Source organism: Quercus lobata, chromosome 5 (assembly GCF_001633185.2).
Source record: "Quercus lobata isolate SW786 chromosome 5, ValleyOak3.0 Primary Assembly, whole genome shotgun sequence".
In the NCBI taxonomy this organism is placed as follows: domain Eukaryota; kingdom Viridiplantae; phylum Streptophyta; class Magnoliopsida; order Fagales; family Fagaceae; genus Quercus; species Quercus lobata.
In genome coordinates, this window is record NC_044908.1 from 84620551 (window position 1) to 84640839 (window position 20289).

The 20289-nt window shown below is 31.1% G+C and overlaps 1 protein-coding gene across 1 annotated transcript; it reads left to right on the forward strand.

The window, feature by feature from the left end:
• The first annotated feature begins 540 nt into the window (after positions 1-540).
• Positions 541-3115, forward strand: LOC115988435 (B3 domain-containing transcription factor VRN1-like). Its single transcript, XM_031112012.1, has 4 exons — positions 541-759; positions 1900-2338; positions 2444-2622; positions 2817-3115. The coding sequence occupies exons 1-4, from the start codon at positions 697-699 to the stop codon at positions 3105-3107; spliced, it is 972 nt and encodes a 323-aa protein (XP_030967872.1). The 5' UTR covers positions 541-696; the 3' UTR covers positions 3108-3115.
• Positions 3116-20289: the final 17174 nt, after the last annotated feature.

Below are 20289 nucleotides of genomic sequence, written 5' to 3' on the forward strand. Positions count from 1 at the left end.
TAATCAATTGTATTTCAGCTATGAAATCGTTGCAAGGGTTTACCATATCTGATTTCTAAAACAAATCTCACAAATTTATTGTATCTTCATATCATTATTTATATCGTTCCAATCCTTTTTGCTTGTCCCCATGCACAATGACAATAGTCTTGCAAATGGAAATCTGAACTTTATAAAGTGCAAAAGCAGCATGTCATATTGTGGCGGCCTACTTCCTATACATCCATCATGATCTATTAATCTTTGGCCAACTACATTAAACTAACATATTTATTATTAAAGGTAGATCGTTTTGCAACTATTAAATAGATGATCCAATAATGAGATGCGGCTTGTTAGGGCTTTTTTCAACTTCACGCGGATTGATGAGCTATATCACTTCACAGGAGCCGTTGGATGCTTTCAACGGCTGAGATCTGTGCTATTGCGGGATCTCAATCCCTCTTTCTCTGTACGTCTTCTTCACTGACTATAACTGGCATTAAGAACACATGCAGCTACCATGAACTTGGTAGCTCATTAATTATAAGAATGCTTTACTATAAAGGTTCAGCTACTCTGTATCAAAAAGCATTAATCATATTGTATAGATATTGAAAAGTGAGAAGAACTACCCACAACCTCAAGATACAAATCTAAGAAGCCTTTGTTGAACCATACAAGGCGGGAGATAGAGATATTGACACTGCAGCAGTTATGGCGAATGCTCCACATTTTTTCAAGATCATTCTCAACAATTGTCTACGAGATGGGAAGCTTGTAAGTATATTCATCTATCTCACTTTGTGTGCGATTTAAGAACTTGATGCTACTACTACTTTGTTAAACTAATCGGATCAAATGTAAGATTATGGTCTTGGTCTCTTGTTTGGGAAAAAATTTACAATTCTAATGTTAGGTAATAACTCCAAAAAACAGTTATACATGTAGAACCAAAGAGTCTAGCTAGCTTGTTGAACTTTGTAATTTTTTCACCTCATATTTTAAGCTTTGCGACTTGCAAGTTGTAAGTACCTTGCGACAGGCTGAGCCAAGAGGAGTTGATGTTGTTGGTTTTGTTCTTTTTTATTTTTTAATATAATTTTATAAAATTATTTAAAGAACTCTTTTTATTATTTAATTTTCTTATTGTTTTTGAGTTTTTGGGTTGGTATTCTTTGAAAAAGAAAAGGAAAAATAGACTTTTAGTCTCTACAATTTTAGATACAAGCAGTTGTTTAGTAGCAGTATGGTTCCCCTTTCACCTACAAATATATTTATTCTAGTTTTGGCCTTCCTAGCTATCACTTTGTTTGCACTTTGGGCAGTTGAAGATTTGTTATGCTAGATTAGGAGTCCATTTCGATTTTTTTTTAATGAAAATTAGTTTTAAGTATAAATGTAAATAGAGAAAATGAAGTTTTTTTTTTAACTGTACATGAGCAAATATGTTAAAAACTAAATGGACTTAAAAGAAAAGGTTCTTGTTTGCCAACACTACAGGGATTTAAATAATAAAAATAGAAGAATATAAAGAATTCCTCATACCTGCTCCCCTTTCCCCTCTTTTTTTTTTTTTTTATTCATTGTTAGTTGCAGAATAAATATTCATGCAAACCATAAGATAGTGGAATAACTTTGGTTGGTTCTCAAAGATATATGGAGTATAAATGTACAATAGTAGAAAGGAATGAAGCTTTTTATTTGCATTTTATTATAATAAAGATAAGATGCAAAAATTATTTTGATAGTGGAATGGAACCAAGTCAACTAACCATTACTCCAATTTTTTAAATATTGTTGTTTAGAAACAAAAACCACGTTTTTCCTATTAAGAACAATGTGTGTGTATGTGTGTGTGCTTAATACTTCATGTTGTATTTTATGTGCAAAACTTAATTATAGACTCATTCTTCACAGGGAATTCCTAGAAAGTTTACAAGGAAATATGGACAGGAGCTGTCAAATTCTGCATTTCTTAAACTTCCGAGTGGTGCAGAATGGAATATAGAATTGACAGAAAGTGATGGTGAGATTTGGTTACAGAACGGCTGGCCAGAATTTGCAAACTACTACTCAGTAAAGCAAGGGCACTTCTTAGTTTTCCGATATGAAGGAAATTCCCACTTCTATGTACTCATATTTGATGAGAGTGCAACAGAAATAGACTATCATTTCAATACGTCTCATCGTGGAAAAGGCAAGCTTCATAATGAATTTATAGCTCCTAATATGGAAGAGATTGAGAGTTATAGTGCTATTGAATTCTTAGGCAGCTTTCCACCAAGCCCAAAAACAAGGGATAAATCGACATTACCATATTTTCGACCCCACAAGATCGTGAAAACTAATTCAAGTGGTAAAATTGCAATCACTTCCAATATGTAAATTTCATATAATCATGTTTGAGTCAAAGTCCTTAGTTTATTATGTTTTCATAATCATGTTTAACTTAATTTTTCAGCAAAAGGCGTTAAAGGAATTTCTACGACTAAACAACGTTTGAAATCTAAGGCTGATAGAATGATCCAGCCATTGAACAACAATGAAATAGCTAGAGCACTTCAAAGAGCAAGTGCTTTCAAACCTAAAAATCCGTATTTCAAGGTTGTCATTCAACAGTCATATTTGGATCGGAATTTGGTAAGCTTTCAATTTAATAGCTACTTGATCATCAAAATTTCTCTAGTGTTCACTTTGCATGATGATATACATTTAAGAGAGAGGAAATTTGGTGGCAATGCATTCTTTCGGGCTACCAACTTTTTAGTCTCATTCTTCACTGGAAAAGACATATTCTTTCCTCAATTTTTTTCTTCATTATCTTTTTTCAACAGAATATACCAAAGGACTTTGTGAAGAAATATTCAAATATATTGCATGGCGATGTCAACCTTTGTGTTTCCAATGGGAGTAACTGGCCTGTTGAGTTTTGCAAAAGGACTGATGAGAATCTAAAATGTAGGTTCAACTGTCGTTGGAAAGTATTTGCAAAGGACAATAATCTAGAAGTAGGTGATGTTTGTGCCTTTGAATTGATTGAGGCCACTAAGACTTTCAAAGTGGTCATTTTTCGTGTGAGTGAAGAAAATTGTTGTGCCCCTATTGTTAGGTATGAAATTTGCTGAGTTTTCCAAATGAGTGCCATATTAGTTTGCATAACTTCATATATTCAATGTTACTTTTTTGAATTTTTAGTGGTGGCCATTACACCCCTAACCAATTTACTCTTTGAACTTTACTCATCTGTCAAATGAGTACCTTCTGTTAAATTGAGTAACATAACTCATGTGCCTATCATAAGAAAACACATGAAAAAAATAATCATTTACAAATTGAAATTAGAAAAACAAAGAGGAGAGGGACGGCAAAAGAGGGGTTCTCCAAGAGAGAGACAGAGAGAGAGAGAGAGTTCTCTCACAATCGGAGTCCCTCTTGCCACCACTAAAAAGAGATCAGAGTTCTCTCTAATGCATGCATGCAAAAGTCAACACTCATACTAAAATTAGATAGAATGAATCAGTATTTATCTATGAATATATGCCCGTATGAAGTGGAAAAAACTTTAAAAGTGTTTGACATGTTAAAAACTAAAAAATAAATACCTTGCAAACACATGCACATGCAGTTCTCCAAAACCTAAGCGCAAATATATAAATACATGGGAAAAAATGTAAAAAACTAAAAGATAAAAAAAGATAAAAAAAAAATAATAAATAAAAAATAAAGAATTGGGTTTTGAGAAATGCACAAATTAAGCTAGTTCAGAAAGGAAGATCTCCATGTCCAATTCTCTTCAATCTGAGTGATAAAGAAAATGGTATTTGGGTTCCAAAGTGGCGAAGAACAAATAGAATTTGCTACAAAAGCCCGCTAACGGGGGTATTCCTGCGTATGAGAACATAATAATGGAGAAGGTAATAGCCGAAATAGGATTCATTTTGGCTAGAGCGCCCAAATCCGCTATATATTTGACACGGGTTTGCCATAATGCTAAAACTAAAGCGAATGCATCTGTCATCATTAATGCATAAATAAAGATACCAATTAGTAGTGATTAAGCTCACTGAATAGAGATTGGAAGGGTTCAAGGCTTTGGATAAAGATATATCAAGGCTCACACTAGCTAATAAAACATTTTTGGCTTTGTTTTCATCATGAGCTTTCTTTGTACGTGTTGTTCAACTAATGAGAGAGGATGTAGACAGGGCAGTGCAACTCAGTCTTCAACTAAACACATCCGTGACTCATAAAAGTATTGTCACTTTTAAAGTTTCTTTAAAATAACTCTTCGGAACCCACTAATTCTGCATAACCCAGTAAAGGTTTAAAGATATATAATTAGTGTGCCTCAATTTATGTGAATTTATAATTGTGTAGAACCCAGTACATGGTACTTATGACCTGTTTCTTCATTAGACACACAAACACACTGACTTTATTGAGTATTGAATAACAACGCAAAAAGGGTGAAATACTTTTGAACTTTTTGATTCTTTGGCTTTAGAAAATCAGCAATATCAGTTGAACCACCAATTGTCCATTTTGACTTGTACTTAATCCAATGGACAGTGCCCATTTCTCTCCAAAATGGCATAGATGTCAGCTTATTTTAAAACAAACCTTTGCGTTTTACTCTTCATTCTCATTCACAATTCTCAAGCTAGTATGCCTTTTGCTTTTTCTCCTCAATGTTGCTGCCATGCCAGCCCCTATTGTTTAGTTGTTATCAAATATCAACACAACCAAACAAAACCCTCGCAATCAGTAATAAATGATCTGAATTTTTTTTTTCTTTCTTTTTCATCTGACCATCTCCTTGCTGCTAAAATAGTAGAGTGAACCTGCAACTATGTCAAGATGTGGGGCTATGTAGTGTTGAGTGGATAATTCGTTAAAAAGAAATTAATATAAGAAAATTTTAATAATATGAATGATAAGGTGGATAGTGCTTAAAATCATAGTGGAATTCATTTTTTAATGCGAGTAACATGTATAAATGAGAAAACAAATCATTTTTAAGCTCATTTTAGGTTAATTCTTGAGTCATATTAAAGCTAAAACAAATTTCAGCAAGTCATAAACAATTGGAGTATGCTTTAAGAATAAAGATGCTACTATTATTGGGTATAATTTTGATGCGAAAATCTCTTATTCAATAACAAAAGACTTTACTAAGAGTATCCTATCAGTATGTGCAAAGCTGTACAAAATTGAAAAAGTAACTGATTTTGCACGTTTTGAGTAAAAAAACACTCACATCAACGGGTGTAAAATTGTGCACAAATGTACAATTGTTATAGCAACCGTGCATGTCGCAACCGCGCATATATGCACGGTTATTGTGGTGAAAATAGCCAAATACCACGTTTTAGCAAAATTTGTGGCAAACTAACATTGTTTTAGAAATATGTAGCAATTTACTACTTTTTTAGTACTCGAGTTTCACAAAATCGAGTTCTAAACAGTACTCAAATTCAGTGAACTCGAGTTCTTAAGTGAGTCACCAACGTGGCACTGCTGACCTAGAATTTGATCAATTAAAAAAGCAATGTAGTACTCAATATTGTGGAAATCAAGTACTTTTTTAAGGTAATCGAGCTTAACAAAGTCCAGTACCTTGTTTCTCTTTTCTTTTCTTTTTTTCTTTTCTTCTTTCCTACTTTTTGCCTGGAAATCCCTTTTATCTTATAGCTTGCTATCACAGTAGATCAAAAACTCAGGCATCTCAATGGAGATGGGTGTATTTCAAAGGTCCAAATTTCACTGTTCAGCTAGTTGAAATTAATGGTCAGCTTCTCATAGTCATATTGGGTATGAAAGTATGCTCAATGTTGTCATGAAAACATGTTTGAGGCTAAAGTCTGCTATCTCTGGTGGGTCTTCAAAATCCATCCCACACATTTGGGTAGGCAATGTTGAAGTTGTGGAGGTGGCAGATTGAAGCTTTCTGGTAGACTGGCAAAGCATACTTCTCATAGCAAAGTTTTTAAGGGCTAGCCAGGGGATTTTTGTGCTAGTGGATCTCCTTGATAGGGGTTGTTGGAAGTCAAGTCCTGATGATTTTGTAACAGTAAGAAAGGAGAAGTTGTCTGTGTGCTCATGGACCACGAGATTTTGTTTGGTGCACACAAATCACAAGCAGTTGAAATCAGTTTTGTACAAAACAAAAAGTAGAAAAAAAAGAAAAAGAAAAACAAGGTACTCGAGCTTATAAAACTCGAGTACCTTAAAAAAGTACTCGATTTCCACAATATCGAGTACCACATTATTTTTTTTAATTGATCAAATTTCATGTCAGCAGTGCCACGCTGGTGACTCACCTAGGAACTCGAGTTCACTGAACTCAAGTACTGTTTAGAACTCTATTTTATGAAACTTGAGTACTAAAAAAGTGGTAGATTGCTACATATTTCAAAAACAGTACTAGTTTGCCACAAATTTTGTCAAAACATGGTATTTGGCTATTTTCGGCCAATTACCGTAGCATATGTATTTAATATTTTATTGTTTTTTCTCTCTCCACCTCATTCTCTCTTTTTCTCTTTGGTCTGACTCTCCACCTCATTCGATTCACTCTCTTTCTCAACGATCACAGCAACTCAGCAAAGAAGAAGAAGACAAATAGAAAAACCCCTACTTAGCATAGCCCAACTATCACCACCGTAACTCATACCCGCCGAAAAGCTCATTCCAAATCCAAACCAAAATCAATAAAAACTAAATCCAATGGAAAACCCATATGAAAAATCCAACATAAACCCACATGAAAAACCCAATGGAAATTAGTTATATCTGCTATCATTGCTGTCGCCAGATCTACCTTGCTGCTGCTGTTGCAACTGCCTTGCTGCCGCCGCCGCATCTACCTTGCTACCGTCGCTAGATCCAACCCAAATGGACTTAGATTGACATGGGTTTGTGTTGAAGTGAAGTTTTTTGGTTTGTTTATGGAGTTTTTATGGTTTATTAATGGCGTTTTCCGAAGAAGACAGGAGCAAAAGAAGAAAACTTGACCGGTGAAGAAAGATGAGAGAAAGAAGAAAAAGGAAGAAAATTCACCGAGAGAGAGAGAGAGAGAGAGAGAGAGAGAGAATAGTGTTCAGAAAAGAAAAGAGACAAAGTGGGATTGACCATGGAGGATGTTGAAATAATAAAAAAAAGAATATAAAATGATTATTTAAAGAAAATAATATGTATAATAGACAAAATGATGTAGGTGTTTTATAAAAATGGGAATGTAAAATAGAAAAAGTAGGTTTTAGATGTGTAAATTTACAAAAATTTTGCATCTACTAATGCAGATACTCTAATTGTACTAATGGAACCCCCCCCCCCCCTAACACACACACACACACACACATAAAGTTGAACTAACTTAACTTTTTTTTTTTTTTAGAAAGGTTGAACTATCTTAACTGATTATATTAAATTTGATAATTTTGTATTCAACATATTTATGAATTATGATTATTGTATTAATACTATCTCAGCCTCTAAGTGAAAATTCTTGGTTGTACGCCTGTACCTATATATAGTAGTGAACAAGTTGAAGTGTTCAATCTTATATTGAGATTAAGTTTTTTATATTGGAAAGTGCTAGAGTTACAAACTATTTTATAATATTTTTTACAAAAAATGTTAATGTAATGAGTAGTTATTGGTAAGTAAAAAAGTGATATTAATAATGAATTCAAATAAGAACCAATAATAATTAACCACAACAATATACAGTGGTCAGTAAATTACAAATTGGTGTGTTTTGAATTTACTTATAAGCCAGATTTTTGCTTTTTAGCTTTTATATACAGCTTTTTTTTAAATCTCAATTTTTCTTACTTTTTCTCACTTTTTCAAAATATAAAATATAATTTAGCACTTTTTCAGTAAAAAAATTTTAACAAAAAGTTAAAATAAACTATTTTCAAACAAACGCTAAAAACATTCATGTAATGTATAGCATAAGTGGTAAATTTTACAAATTTAATTAAAAAAATTATCCTCATCGATCAACTTATGTAACTTTGTGTAAATTTGAATTGTTGTTATAGTAACAATATAAATATATGTGGTTACTATTCATATGTAAATCCATTTTCTAATACTTATTTGCTAGCATACTAAAGAGAGAAATGCTTTGAGAGAGTAATAAAAAAATTGAAAAAGAAATAATAATTTAATAAAATAAAGTATAAAATAAATAATATGATATATGTGTTTAGAAAAGTGATTATATAAAATAAAAATAAAAATAAAAGTTTAAACAAAATAATGCAAAAAAAAAAAAAAAATTTACTGAATTATGTCTTTAAAGAAAATTTTTAATAAAAAATGAAAAAGTGAATAACTTCTTAAATAGCATTTTCAATTTTTCATTTAAAAAATTCTTAAAATTGATGATTAATGTATGCCCTAAATAATTTTCTAATATCATACATTAATCTAACCAAAAAAATATTAGATCATCTGTTTATCAGTTACAGAGCAGGAACAAAACAAATATTGGATCATCTGTTTATCAGTTGTTGAATGATCTACCTTTAACGGAAAGGTCTTAATTGAATAAATCTAAAATTTAAAGGACTGAAATGAAAGAAAGTAAAGTTAGAGGACAGAAATGAAATTTGAGCAAAGTTAAATGGTCAATTTTACATTTTAGCCTAATAATAAATATGTTAGTTAAAAGTAGTTGGCCGAAGATGAATAGATCCAGATGGATGTAAAAGGGCACAAAATGACAAGCTGTTTTTTTTTTTTTTTTTTTTGGTAAACCAAAAAAAGAAAGTTTAGATTGGAACAAGTGAAAAGGATTGGAATAATATAAATAATGATATGAAGACACGATAAATTTGTGAGATTTGTTTTAGAATCTCTGCAACGATTTCAGAGCTGAAACATAATTGGGAATTGAAAAATCTATGACAATTTTTTCAACTCCTAATAAAATTTTTTTCAAAAATAATTTATTAACATGTGGCATACATTAAAACCCTATAAATAATGATACGAAGTCTCCATTTGGATACCAATAAAAAATGAAAATTATTTCAATATTCAGTTTATTTTTGCTTCAATTTATAGGTTCATTGCACTTTTTAGTACTATATGTGGGCTCTACTGTATTATTTTAACTAACTTTTACTTTTATCTACAATACTTTGAGGAATAAGCTTTTAGTTTTAGCAAAATAAGAGGTATCTAAACAGACTTAAAGACACAATAAATTTGTGAGATTTGTTTTAGAACCCCTGCAACGATTTCAAAACTGAAGTACAATTGTCAATTGGTTATGTGTCTGTCATCCATTTGTAGCTTTCTTTAATAGCTTGCCATTTTTACATTGTTATCTTCACTAATATTTTACTTTCAGCTTCATTTAATTCACTTGCAGCATATTACTAATATCGATGGACCAAGTGAAAAAAAAAAAAAAAAAAAAAAAAACAGCCAAGATCACTAAATTTGGATTCTCTTTAATGGGTAGTAAAGTTTTTTTTTGCATAAAATGATATAATATTTGTTATCGTAATTGTCAGTATCGTACGATACATAATACGTATCATATCGTGTATAAAAAGTTTTATATCGTAAGTGCTTATAAATCGTCTGATACATAGGTGTGTATCATATGAATCGTATCGTATTGGTGAATCATACGTATTACACGATATATAGACATTTTGGTTTAAAATGGGTTTTTTTGTTAAAATATGTGGTTTTATTTGATTTAAACAAGTTGTTAGACTTTTTTAACACAAATTTATTGGGAAACTTAATTGATTCTAATTCTCATGAGTTTTTTTTTTTTTTTCCTCCCTTCTCTTTTTCCTACAAAATTTAGACTATACTTATAACACTCACTTTCATATATGTAAATATATTTTCCATGCTATTAATAATAAAATGAAAATGTATTTTTTGTTTTTTGTTCTTATTATTATGAGTCTAAAAAGTTAGAATGCCAAGAAAAAATAAATAGAATAAATTGTTAGAATAAAAAAACAAAACAAAAATAGTAAATGTTGGTAATAATGAAGAAAATGTCTATGAAAAAATAATTTTGCAAGATGCTGAACATAATGATAACATTGACTTAGATGGATTGATTAAATAAGATGATGAAAAGATATTATATTTTGATTCATATATCATATATTTTCACTTTAGAGTTTAATCAATTTGAATGTGCATGCTGCAAATATAAGTTACTTTGATTTATTTAGTTAGCTTTGTTAAATTTTATTGCATAAGTAATTATTAAATTGGTATTTAATTGAATATATTTTGAATTTATAATGAGTATATCTTTTATATATATATAATTATTTTATAATTTTATTAGATATTTGTGTATCTTACGATACACGATTCAATACGATATATGATACATAAAAATAAAAAATCGATTCACGATACGATTTACGATTTGACAACTATGCTTAATCAGTTTACTGTTATTAAAAGTGGCAGAGTGAGATCATGTATTCATGTGTGACCTTAAAGTACTTAATCAGTTTATTTTTATATGTAATGTAAGGATCTTTTTATCTTACAGTAGTACTTGTCTTGGCTTGTGGAATTTATTAGGACTTGTCACTGTTTTAACTTTTAACACCAGCATTCACATTCCTTTTTTATATGTCATATATTGGTATATTTTAGCATCAAGGCATAAAAACAATCCATTACCCGGTCTTTCACTATTAAATATTTTTACAATTGTATTATAGTATCATCATAAATTTATGATGCTCATCTCTCCGTTTCTCTCTTTCTCCTCTCTTGTTCTGCTCTCTTCTTTCTTCAAAACCACCATGGCCAGACCACCGTCACCACTGAGAAAGTAACAATCACAAGGACCGGAGGGTGGTGCGTGAAACTGATGGGTCAATATCAGAAAGATGTGAATTAAAAGACGAGGAGAGGGTTGGGGGAGCATTTTACTTTCAGCTTCAATTAATTCACTTGCAATCCTACTGAAGGTACACGTGAAAGAAGCCAAACTGCCAAGATCAGTTCTCCCCAACTTTACTATGCTGCAGTGTTCCCAACCACTAGGATTTCGATTCTATTATTACAAAGAGATTCCTAGAGAGGATGTGTCAGAGTATTGAAATAACAACGCAAAAAGGGTGAAATACTTTGAACTTTTTGATTCTTTGGCTTTAGAAAATCACCAGTATTAGTTGAACACACCAATTGTCCATTTTGACTTGTAATTAATCCAGTGGACAATGCTTATCTCTCTCCAAAATGGCATAGATGTCAACTAATTTTAAAGCCAAACTTTACGTTTTACTCCTTTCACATTCACAATTCTCAAGCTAGTATGCCTTTTGCTTTTTCTCCTCAATGTTACTGCCATACCAGCCCACATTGTTTAGTTGTTATCAAATATCAACACAACAAAGCTCATCTCAACACAACCAAACAAAACCCTCGAAATCAGTAAAATATATATATAATTTTTTTTTCCAATCTGACAATCTCCTTGCTGCTAAAATAGTCAGTGAAGCTGCAACTGTGTGAGGATGTGGGGCTATGTAGTGTTGGGAGAATAATTCATAATTCATTAAAAAATTAATATAAGAAAATTTTAATAATATATATGATAAGGTGGATGGTGATTAAAATCATAGTGGAATTCATTTTTTTTAATGCGAGTAACATAAAGCCCGAGAAGTAAACTAACCATATCCTTAACATATATGCACATGAAGGGAAAATATATTGCGGTTAGTAAATTACAGATTAGTGTGTTTTGAGATTTTTGCTTTTAAACTTTAATATCCGGCTTTTTAAAATCTCTAGTTTTCTTACTTTTTAAAATATAAATATATTTTAACACACTTTCAGTAAATAAATTTGAACAAAAAGCTAATTGTAAATTTTATATTATTAAATGAATTATAAATATTTAAGATAGCAATTAATATTTAGCCTACATAATTATACAATCTTCAATAAATATTTATAGATTAATACATATTACTCTTAAATATAGTCACTCTAAGATTTTAATGTGTTCTAATAGTATTTTAGAACTTAACAATTTGATAAGTTATCTCTTTTCAAGAAAAATAAAATAAATAAAAAAGTTGAGTTTGAAATGAGTTTGGCCTCATTAATAAATATATATGAAAAAAAAAAATTGAGATTAAATTGTAAAATTTAATATAATTTGGAATGAGATTGAGATTTTTTTTTTTTTAATAAATTCAAATTTAAAATTGGGTAAATTACAACTTACCAACTTATAGTTTGGTCGAAATTTAAGTTAACTATTTATGGTTTAAAATTTGACACTTTACCCACCTAAGGTTATCGTTATCTTTTTTTTTTTTTTTTTTTTGGTATGATACTTTATTTTCAAGAAATCAAGTATTGAGTAATTATTTTTCATTTTTTTTCTTTTGTAAATTTTATATTATTAAGTAGATTATTAATATTTAATATAGTAATTAATATTTAGCCTACATAATTATAGAATCTTCAACAAATATTTATAGATTAATATATATTAACACATTAAACATTGCATGGAAAACGCTGTAACAAAGTGCAAAAAATTTGATTCGGCTTCAGCTACGTAACTGTGTTCATGAGGAGATGAAAACTAGTTGCAATGGTGCAAAAGTGTTCCCAAAGTTTTATGAAGAAGCTGTAGATTGCCATGGAAGAGCTCTAACAAATTGCAAAAAACCCTTTCAATATGCTCATTAAATGGATGTGTGTGGTGTCGCATGATCAGCTCTTGCTTCTGCTTGACTTTGGTGTCGCTGTTAGCCTCTTTAGGGGCTCTTAATGTTTTGAGTCTGGCATTGTTGCCTAACTAGCTAGTGTTGTTTCTCTTTAGGGGCTCTTCTTGTTTTGAGTCTGGCCTTGTTGCCTAACTGTTGTTGCTGTTGTTGTTGTTGTTGCTGCTGCTAGCCTCTTTAGGAGCTCTTCTCGTTTTGAGCTTGGCCTTGCTGCCTAGCTGTTGTTGTTTTCAATAAAGGTTTCTTTAGTGTTGTTTTTTTTTTTGTGAGACCTACCAAACCAACGAAAATTTATAGTTGCATGAACGTAACCTTCTAATGATCGGTAATGCAGTTGTTGCTACGTTTGTTTTACTATGCTTCTAAAATCACCACTTATGTAAATTGCAATAGGAAAAGGTGATCTCAATTCTTAAAGCAACCCAAAGGTTTTATTTTCGTTCAAATATAGCTATATCCATGCTCCTTTCTTTGAATTGAACATATCAGAAAAGAAAAAAAATAAACTGTAATGAAGTTTGTGTAATTCGCAACTCTAGCTTTCTGTATGAGAAAAGAAGGTTTGTTTTTGTACTCGGCCCCGACAGTGCCCGAGGCCCGAGGGTTAGTAAATAACTGAAATTTGTAACGAAACAAATTTGTACGGTCTTGGACTCTCTCTCTCTCTCTCTCTCTCTCTCTCTCTCGCTTTAACTTCTCTGAATCTCAAACTCTTTTGGCTGATGCGAGTGAGAGACACGCACAGAGAAACAAAAAGACAACCTTTGTTGTACACTTGAGTTTAGTCAAGCCAACTAGTCACTAGCCAGCCTATGCAAAACAGGTCATTCTGATTTCCGCATTTGCCCCTCATGTTGAGGTTAGGTTAGTATCCAAATCTCAAACCATAATTAGCAATTAGCATTTGGTTGGGCTCCCTATTTCAGGATAAGGCTCTACTTTATTTACTTATTTAGATAGAAGAGTCCAAAAATACTCTCATATAAATTTGACTGACTCTCTTAGGTTTTTATTTTTAGGCCTAGCAAATTGATTGGGTTAAGTTGAGTTTGGGTCGATTTAATCAAGTTATTTCAGATTATATGTATAATTAAATATATATAAAAAAATAATATATTAAATGTCAAAAATAACAAAATACTAAAAAAAATATTATGTAAATTCTTATGGTTTCACAAGTCAAAATTCATTACCATAAAATGTAGCTGATGATTTTATTGTAAAATACTAAAAAATGACGTAATTTTTGGTTTTTCAAAAATTTCTTTCATTAAAAAATCAATAAAATTAAAAAATAGATATTTTTAGAAAAAATATATATATAAAAATTGTATAGTAGGTTCTCATAACTCTAGCGTCATTATCAAGCAACACCATGGCATTCTCTCAATTCTCATCATCTCAGATACCAAATTTGTTCTACTTAAAGAAACTAACAGAGATGTATGTTCACTTGTAGCATATAAGACTAACAATGACATTTTATTGCAAAATTTTGGACCAATGCTTTGAGCTTTTTATCACATTAAAAGATGTAGAGAAGTTGTTTTAATTTAATCTACTTGATGCTCTGAAAATACTAAGTTTTGCTTTGCAAATGTCATGTGAAGACTCTTAGTGAACGGTTGTGTTCACCTAATTTCTCTCTCTACTTTGTTAGAGTAGTTGATGGTTGTCAAAGTTATAACAGTGGATACTTCATTGTTTTCAATTTGTTATGAATCTTGGGGTTATAAATTTGATCATTTTGAAATTATTTTAGGATGTATATAGGAGTCTAATTTTCTCCCTATTAAAGTGCATGTTTGGTCAGAGCTTTTTGGGTCAAAATCGCATTGGCAGTTTGAAAATGTGACTGTAGGGCATTTGGCTGACTTTTGAAATTGTGTTTTTTAGTCTTACAAACAAAAAAAAGTGCATTTTTGTGTTGCATCCTCTTAGCAGGAATTTTAAAACTTTTTCAAAAAGCCCAAAATAAAAAAAAATAAAATAAAACTGATGAATTGTCAATGCTGAAATATTGTAATGACATTCTGGCTGATTATATTTTTGGCATTTAGTTACGCTATGTTAAATTCTTGAAAGATAGTATACCAAAACCATAGGCTTCAATTTGCTGTCATATATGCATTAATTTAAGCTTAACGTTATATGAAAAGTAATGTATGTAAACCTTTGAATTGAGTTCGAGTCATTGCATGCTACACTCCTTTTTGGAATATTTGTATTAAAGCATAGCATTTAGTTTATGGTAAGTTCATCATATAGCATTTTGTTGGCATAAACGTACACCATATGTTAGTTCTATGGTACATAAGGTGTCTTACAACTTAGATCGGCTCAATCATATGAGTTCTCGCATTTTTTTTGCTAAAAGAGTTCTCGCATTTGTAGCTTGTGTGACAAGCACATTGTATCCCTTATGTGGGTGTAGCAATTAGAGTTAGTTGACACAAATTTATCTTGCCTTAGATGAGGTAATATGAGTTATGTATTTTGGTAAGACTGCATAGATATTAGAGAGGCCACACAATTCATGTAGCTTATGATTACCAAACGTGACACCTTAATTTCACATTCAACATGACAATAGGCAGCTTTGAATTAGCACTCACGGACAACAACTAGACTGTACCAAGGGTTGGGTGAGTGAATAGATTTTTGTGCTTCTTTGGTGTATTAAGCCCATGGATTATTGTTAGCAGCCCAATTAATTATGCCTACGGGCTACGACACTTTATTGTGGTAGCCAGGTCAAGCAAGCTTTTGAGTTGTTATACTTAAAAGGGGGACTAGAGATGATTGATTCATTATGATAGAATTAGTTTAGTGTATAACGAGACATTTCGAGAATGTTGTTTTGACTTAGAATTAGAATGTTGCTTTCAAAAGGACTAATCATTTTAATTCAGCCTTTGCCCTTTCTTGATGCAATTTTCAAAAGTTTCACTCCTTGCTATTCCTTTAAGCTGAACTATTCCCAAAATAATGTCATTTCCTAGCTCTATATCAAGCTCAATCATATCTAAAATACAGTCAGGCTCAACAATCTAAACTCAGCCAAAATATTAAAATCCATTGCTTGTTAACAGAATGCAAATTGGTGCTCAAGTTTCCATGCATACTAGGCTAGCAGCTAAACTTGCAATAACATAAGTATGAAAGAAGAAAATAGTGAATAGAAAAAGAAAAACTATCTATGTTTTCAACAATAACAAAACAAAGCACCATTTACACATGCCTCAATGTTCTTTGCCTTAAAAACATAGACAGCTCTAAAGCAATACGTGGAAGACTATATTAAAATAATTTTGCCAGAAATTTTAAGCTTAAGAAAAGAAATTAAATTTAATTAAGAGCCCAATTAAGAACTAGATAAAATAAATAAAGTTTCATAATAGAGACACCTAACATGTAATTAGTTGAAGATGACAAAAAATCACTAGCTCACCTTATGTTCTGAAATTTTATCTCCAAATCATAACACTTTACACCAACATTGTCCTCACAACTAATAAGGAAAAAAATGAACTGTTCAAATAAAAACATGCAATTTAAGTGGGTCAATCAACACGAATGACCATTCTCAGATATAAATAACATAAAAAAGGGGAAAAATAAAGAAACAATTGCAAAAGTATGCTCACACCACCCTCTAGGTGACTTACACTAAGCTATTACATTGGAGCGCAACATCAGAATTAGCACAACATGCACAACTCTCTGTCCTTAGAGGCCTTAGACCACATGCTACTCTTAAGGATCTGCAAATATTAGGCTATGGTGCTTCAGAATTTCCAGGTGGATTGAAAGTCAATCATTCTACAACCTCGTAAGTATTGATCTCTAGGTGCAACCATTGTCAAAGCCTACTAAACCTTCAAAAACTTCCTAACCTTTGACTTCTCTCTTAAGACAGATTGAAATAATTGCATATATTAAGTCTTGGTATGACTATAAATGATAGTGTGGCTACAGGGTTTCCATTCCTAAATACAATTTTGATTACAGACATGCCTAATTTAAGACTTTGAAATGGACTAAGTGAAGGTTATTATCCTAAGTTATGAGTGATTAGCATTTATGATTACGTTTAATTTAATATTCTTTTTCAATTCAATTTGTTTGTTTTACTTCAATACTTTAACATAGAAAATTTTTTTTAGCTTGAAATTCTGCCTAAGCTCCCTTAGAACTCACCATTAAAGCTGAATTATATTGGAGCTTAGGCAGAATTTCAAGCTGAATACAATTTTTCATGTTCAAGTGTTGAAATGAAATAAACAAATTGAATTGAAGAAGAATATTGAACTCGGGGCAATCATAAATGCTAATCACTCACAACTTAAGACAATAACCTTCACTTAGTCCATTCCAAAGTCTTAACTTAAGCATGTCCGTAATCAAATTTGTATCTAAGAATGAAAACCCTGTAGCCACACCATAATTTATAGTCATACCAAGACTCAATACAAGAAAGTATTTCAATCTATCTAAAGAAAGAACTCAAAGTTTAGGAAGTTTCTGAAGGTCTGGGAGGCTTTGACAATGATTGAACCTAGAGATTAATACTTACGAGGTTGTATAATAATTGACTTCAACATAACCTAATATTTGCAGATCCTTAGGAGTAACATGTGGTCTAAGAGTTGTGCAGGTTGTGCTAATTCGAGATGTTACACTCCAATGTAAGTGCAATTGCATGACAACGCTCTTCTTGTGTAACAAAACCCTCCTAACTTCTTCTAGACTAGAAACATTATTTAGCATTGAAATTCCAAGTTTCCCTTAAAATTTTCTTAGTGTTCCAAACATGACTAATATGTCGTTATCACTTCCATACAGAATAAAAGTTCCAAAAGTTAAATAATTTGAAAACCGAATGAAATCTGAAATTGATTCAAGTTTATAATGCAGATCACGGCCAAGACAACTCAACTAAATAAGATGTGGCTCATAGTGAGCAGCTTAACAATGAAGGTAGAGGATACTATTGCAAATCAATCAAGTTACTACTTATCAATAATTATGCATATGTTAACAACTCATGTTTCGTCTGATTATTGCTTGGGTTTGATGGATCAGATGATACATAAACTAAGATTGATTGTGTATGAAAATTTAAGAAGCTTAAGGAGTTTTCTTTTGCTTGAAACCTTAAAAACAATGAAGAAATTAATAATAGTTTCTTTAAAATCTAGATACTTGAGACTCAAAGAAATATTATCAATCTATTCACTATTTTGAAGTTTCCCAACTAAAAGAAAAGTCTTTTTAAGTTATGAAATTTTTGTACACATCCGATCTTAACTTGAGGATTAAGATCCACAACTCAACTGCAGTTTCTAAAGACATGTCTCAAATGTAACATTTGCGAATCCATTAAGCCCAAACAATGATCAGAATAAACGTAAGTTGCCAACATATATATAATTAGTTATAAGAAGTAACTTGATTGGTCTACAATAGCCTATTTTACTTTCATTGCTAAGTTGTTCACTGTAAGCAGAACTTGTTCAATTGAAAATTATCTTGACCTAAATGTGCATTCTAAACTTGAATCAATGTCATATTTGACTTAGTTTTCAAATCATTTAACTTTGAGAATTTTTATTATGTATAGAAGCTAAAGTGACATATTAGACATATTTGGGATACTGAAAAAACTTACAAGAAAACTTGGAATTTCAAGGCTACAAAAAGTTAGTACTTAGTAGTATGGAAGAAACTAGGAGGGCTTTGTTGCACGAGAAGAGAAATGTCATGCTATGGAAGAAACTAGGAGGGCTTTGTTGCACGAGAAGAGAAATGTCATGCAGTTACAGTTACATTGGAACACAACATCAGAATTAACAAATTGCACACAACTGTCTGTCCTTAAGATAAGAAGTAACTTGATTGTAATAGCAACTAGTCATTAAGAAACTTAAGTAGTGGCCAAGCTTGGAATTTGCCTTTGGCAGGCCAAATGAAAAACAAGATTTATATATATTATATTCTTTTTTTATAAGTATTATATTCATATTTTAAATTACTTAATAACTCAACGTTAAAATCCAAAAGTATAGTGTTATTTTCTAAAACATCATTAGTTTTTAACTTGCGTATGGAATTATATTTGAAAGTTAAATTATAATACATTAAGTATAATTAATGGCTACAAAAATTACTTTTTTATGTTATATATTTATATCAATGCTTGAAATTAATAAATGTTCCTCTCAAAAAAATGCTTGAAATCAAATGCATTAAAAATAGATCGAATCAAATAACGATTTACTCACTTCAGTGTTTTACTATTTTATATTATATATTTTTATCAATTTTAAAAGAACTTTACTTTTTTTTTTTTTTTTTTTTGCTAATTTTTTTATACATACTGTTTATATGTTATATACTGACTACAAGTGCTGAAATAGTATAAAAGAGAAACATAGGAAGAAAAAGGAGGGCAAACTAACCATTCATGTGGACATAAAGAGAGAAAGAAATAAGAGAGACAGAGAGAGATTAGAGTTATACTCAGCAAAACTTTGCGGCGGTCAACGAGGTGATGTATGGCTGCAGCAGCAGATGTTTTCCCGGCGGAGGTCCCCCTCTCTGTAATGACGGCTGATGGAGAAAAGTTGACCCAGCCGCAGCTGTTATGTCATGTTTCAGCCTTTGTGTTTTGTAAGGTATTTGGTCTCTCTCCCCTTAGGACTGTGTTTTCTCTCAAAAATGTTTTCAATCTCGCTCAAAAAAAAAAAAATTTTCTGTAATGAAAAGAAATAAAAGAAAATTAAAAGTAGATGAACTGGAACAGACTTTTGAAAAAGCTATTTTCCTATAGATTTTGTTTTGTAAGTTCCCATTCTTTGAGAACCTCTCAAAAGATTTTCAATGAACTCCAGAGAGCTCCTGAAACACTATTAAGGGTTTTTCAATTTACACCCACTGGAGAGCCTCCCTTAACCTGCTGCTTTTATTTTTAAATTTCTAGCCGTTAGCTTTGTTTTCTTCTCGCAACAGTGCATGCAAAACTATTTTGCATTTTAGTCTAGATGGAATGAATCAGAGTTTACTTTTGAATATATATGCCCCTTTGAAGTGGAAAAAGCTTTATTGTTTGATATGTTAAAAACCAAAAAATAAATACCTTGCAGACACATGCACAGTTCACCAAAAGCAAGATTAAAAAAAAAAAAAAAATGTAAAAATAGATGTGGGTTTTGAGAAATGTACAAATTATGCTGGTGCAGAGAGGAAGATCTCCATGTCCATTTCTCTTCGATCTGGGTGAAAAAGAAAATGGTATTTATTCAAAGCTTACAGTCACACTAAATCAAACTTTTTTTTGCTTCCTTTTCGAGTAATTTTTAAATACTTTCGAAGAATGAAGGATGGTATTTTTTTTTCTCGTATTCATAAATAATAAGATTTATTAATTAAATTTATAATAAAATTTATTTTAAATATGAAAAGAGAAAATATCATTCCTGCACGACAGGAGTAATAAGAATTTTCCTGTGTTTTCACCTGGAGTCTTCTGTGTTGTTCAACTAATCAACTC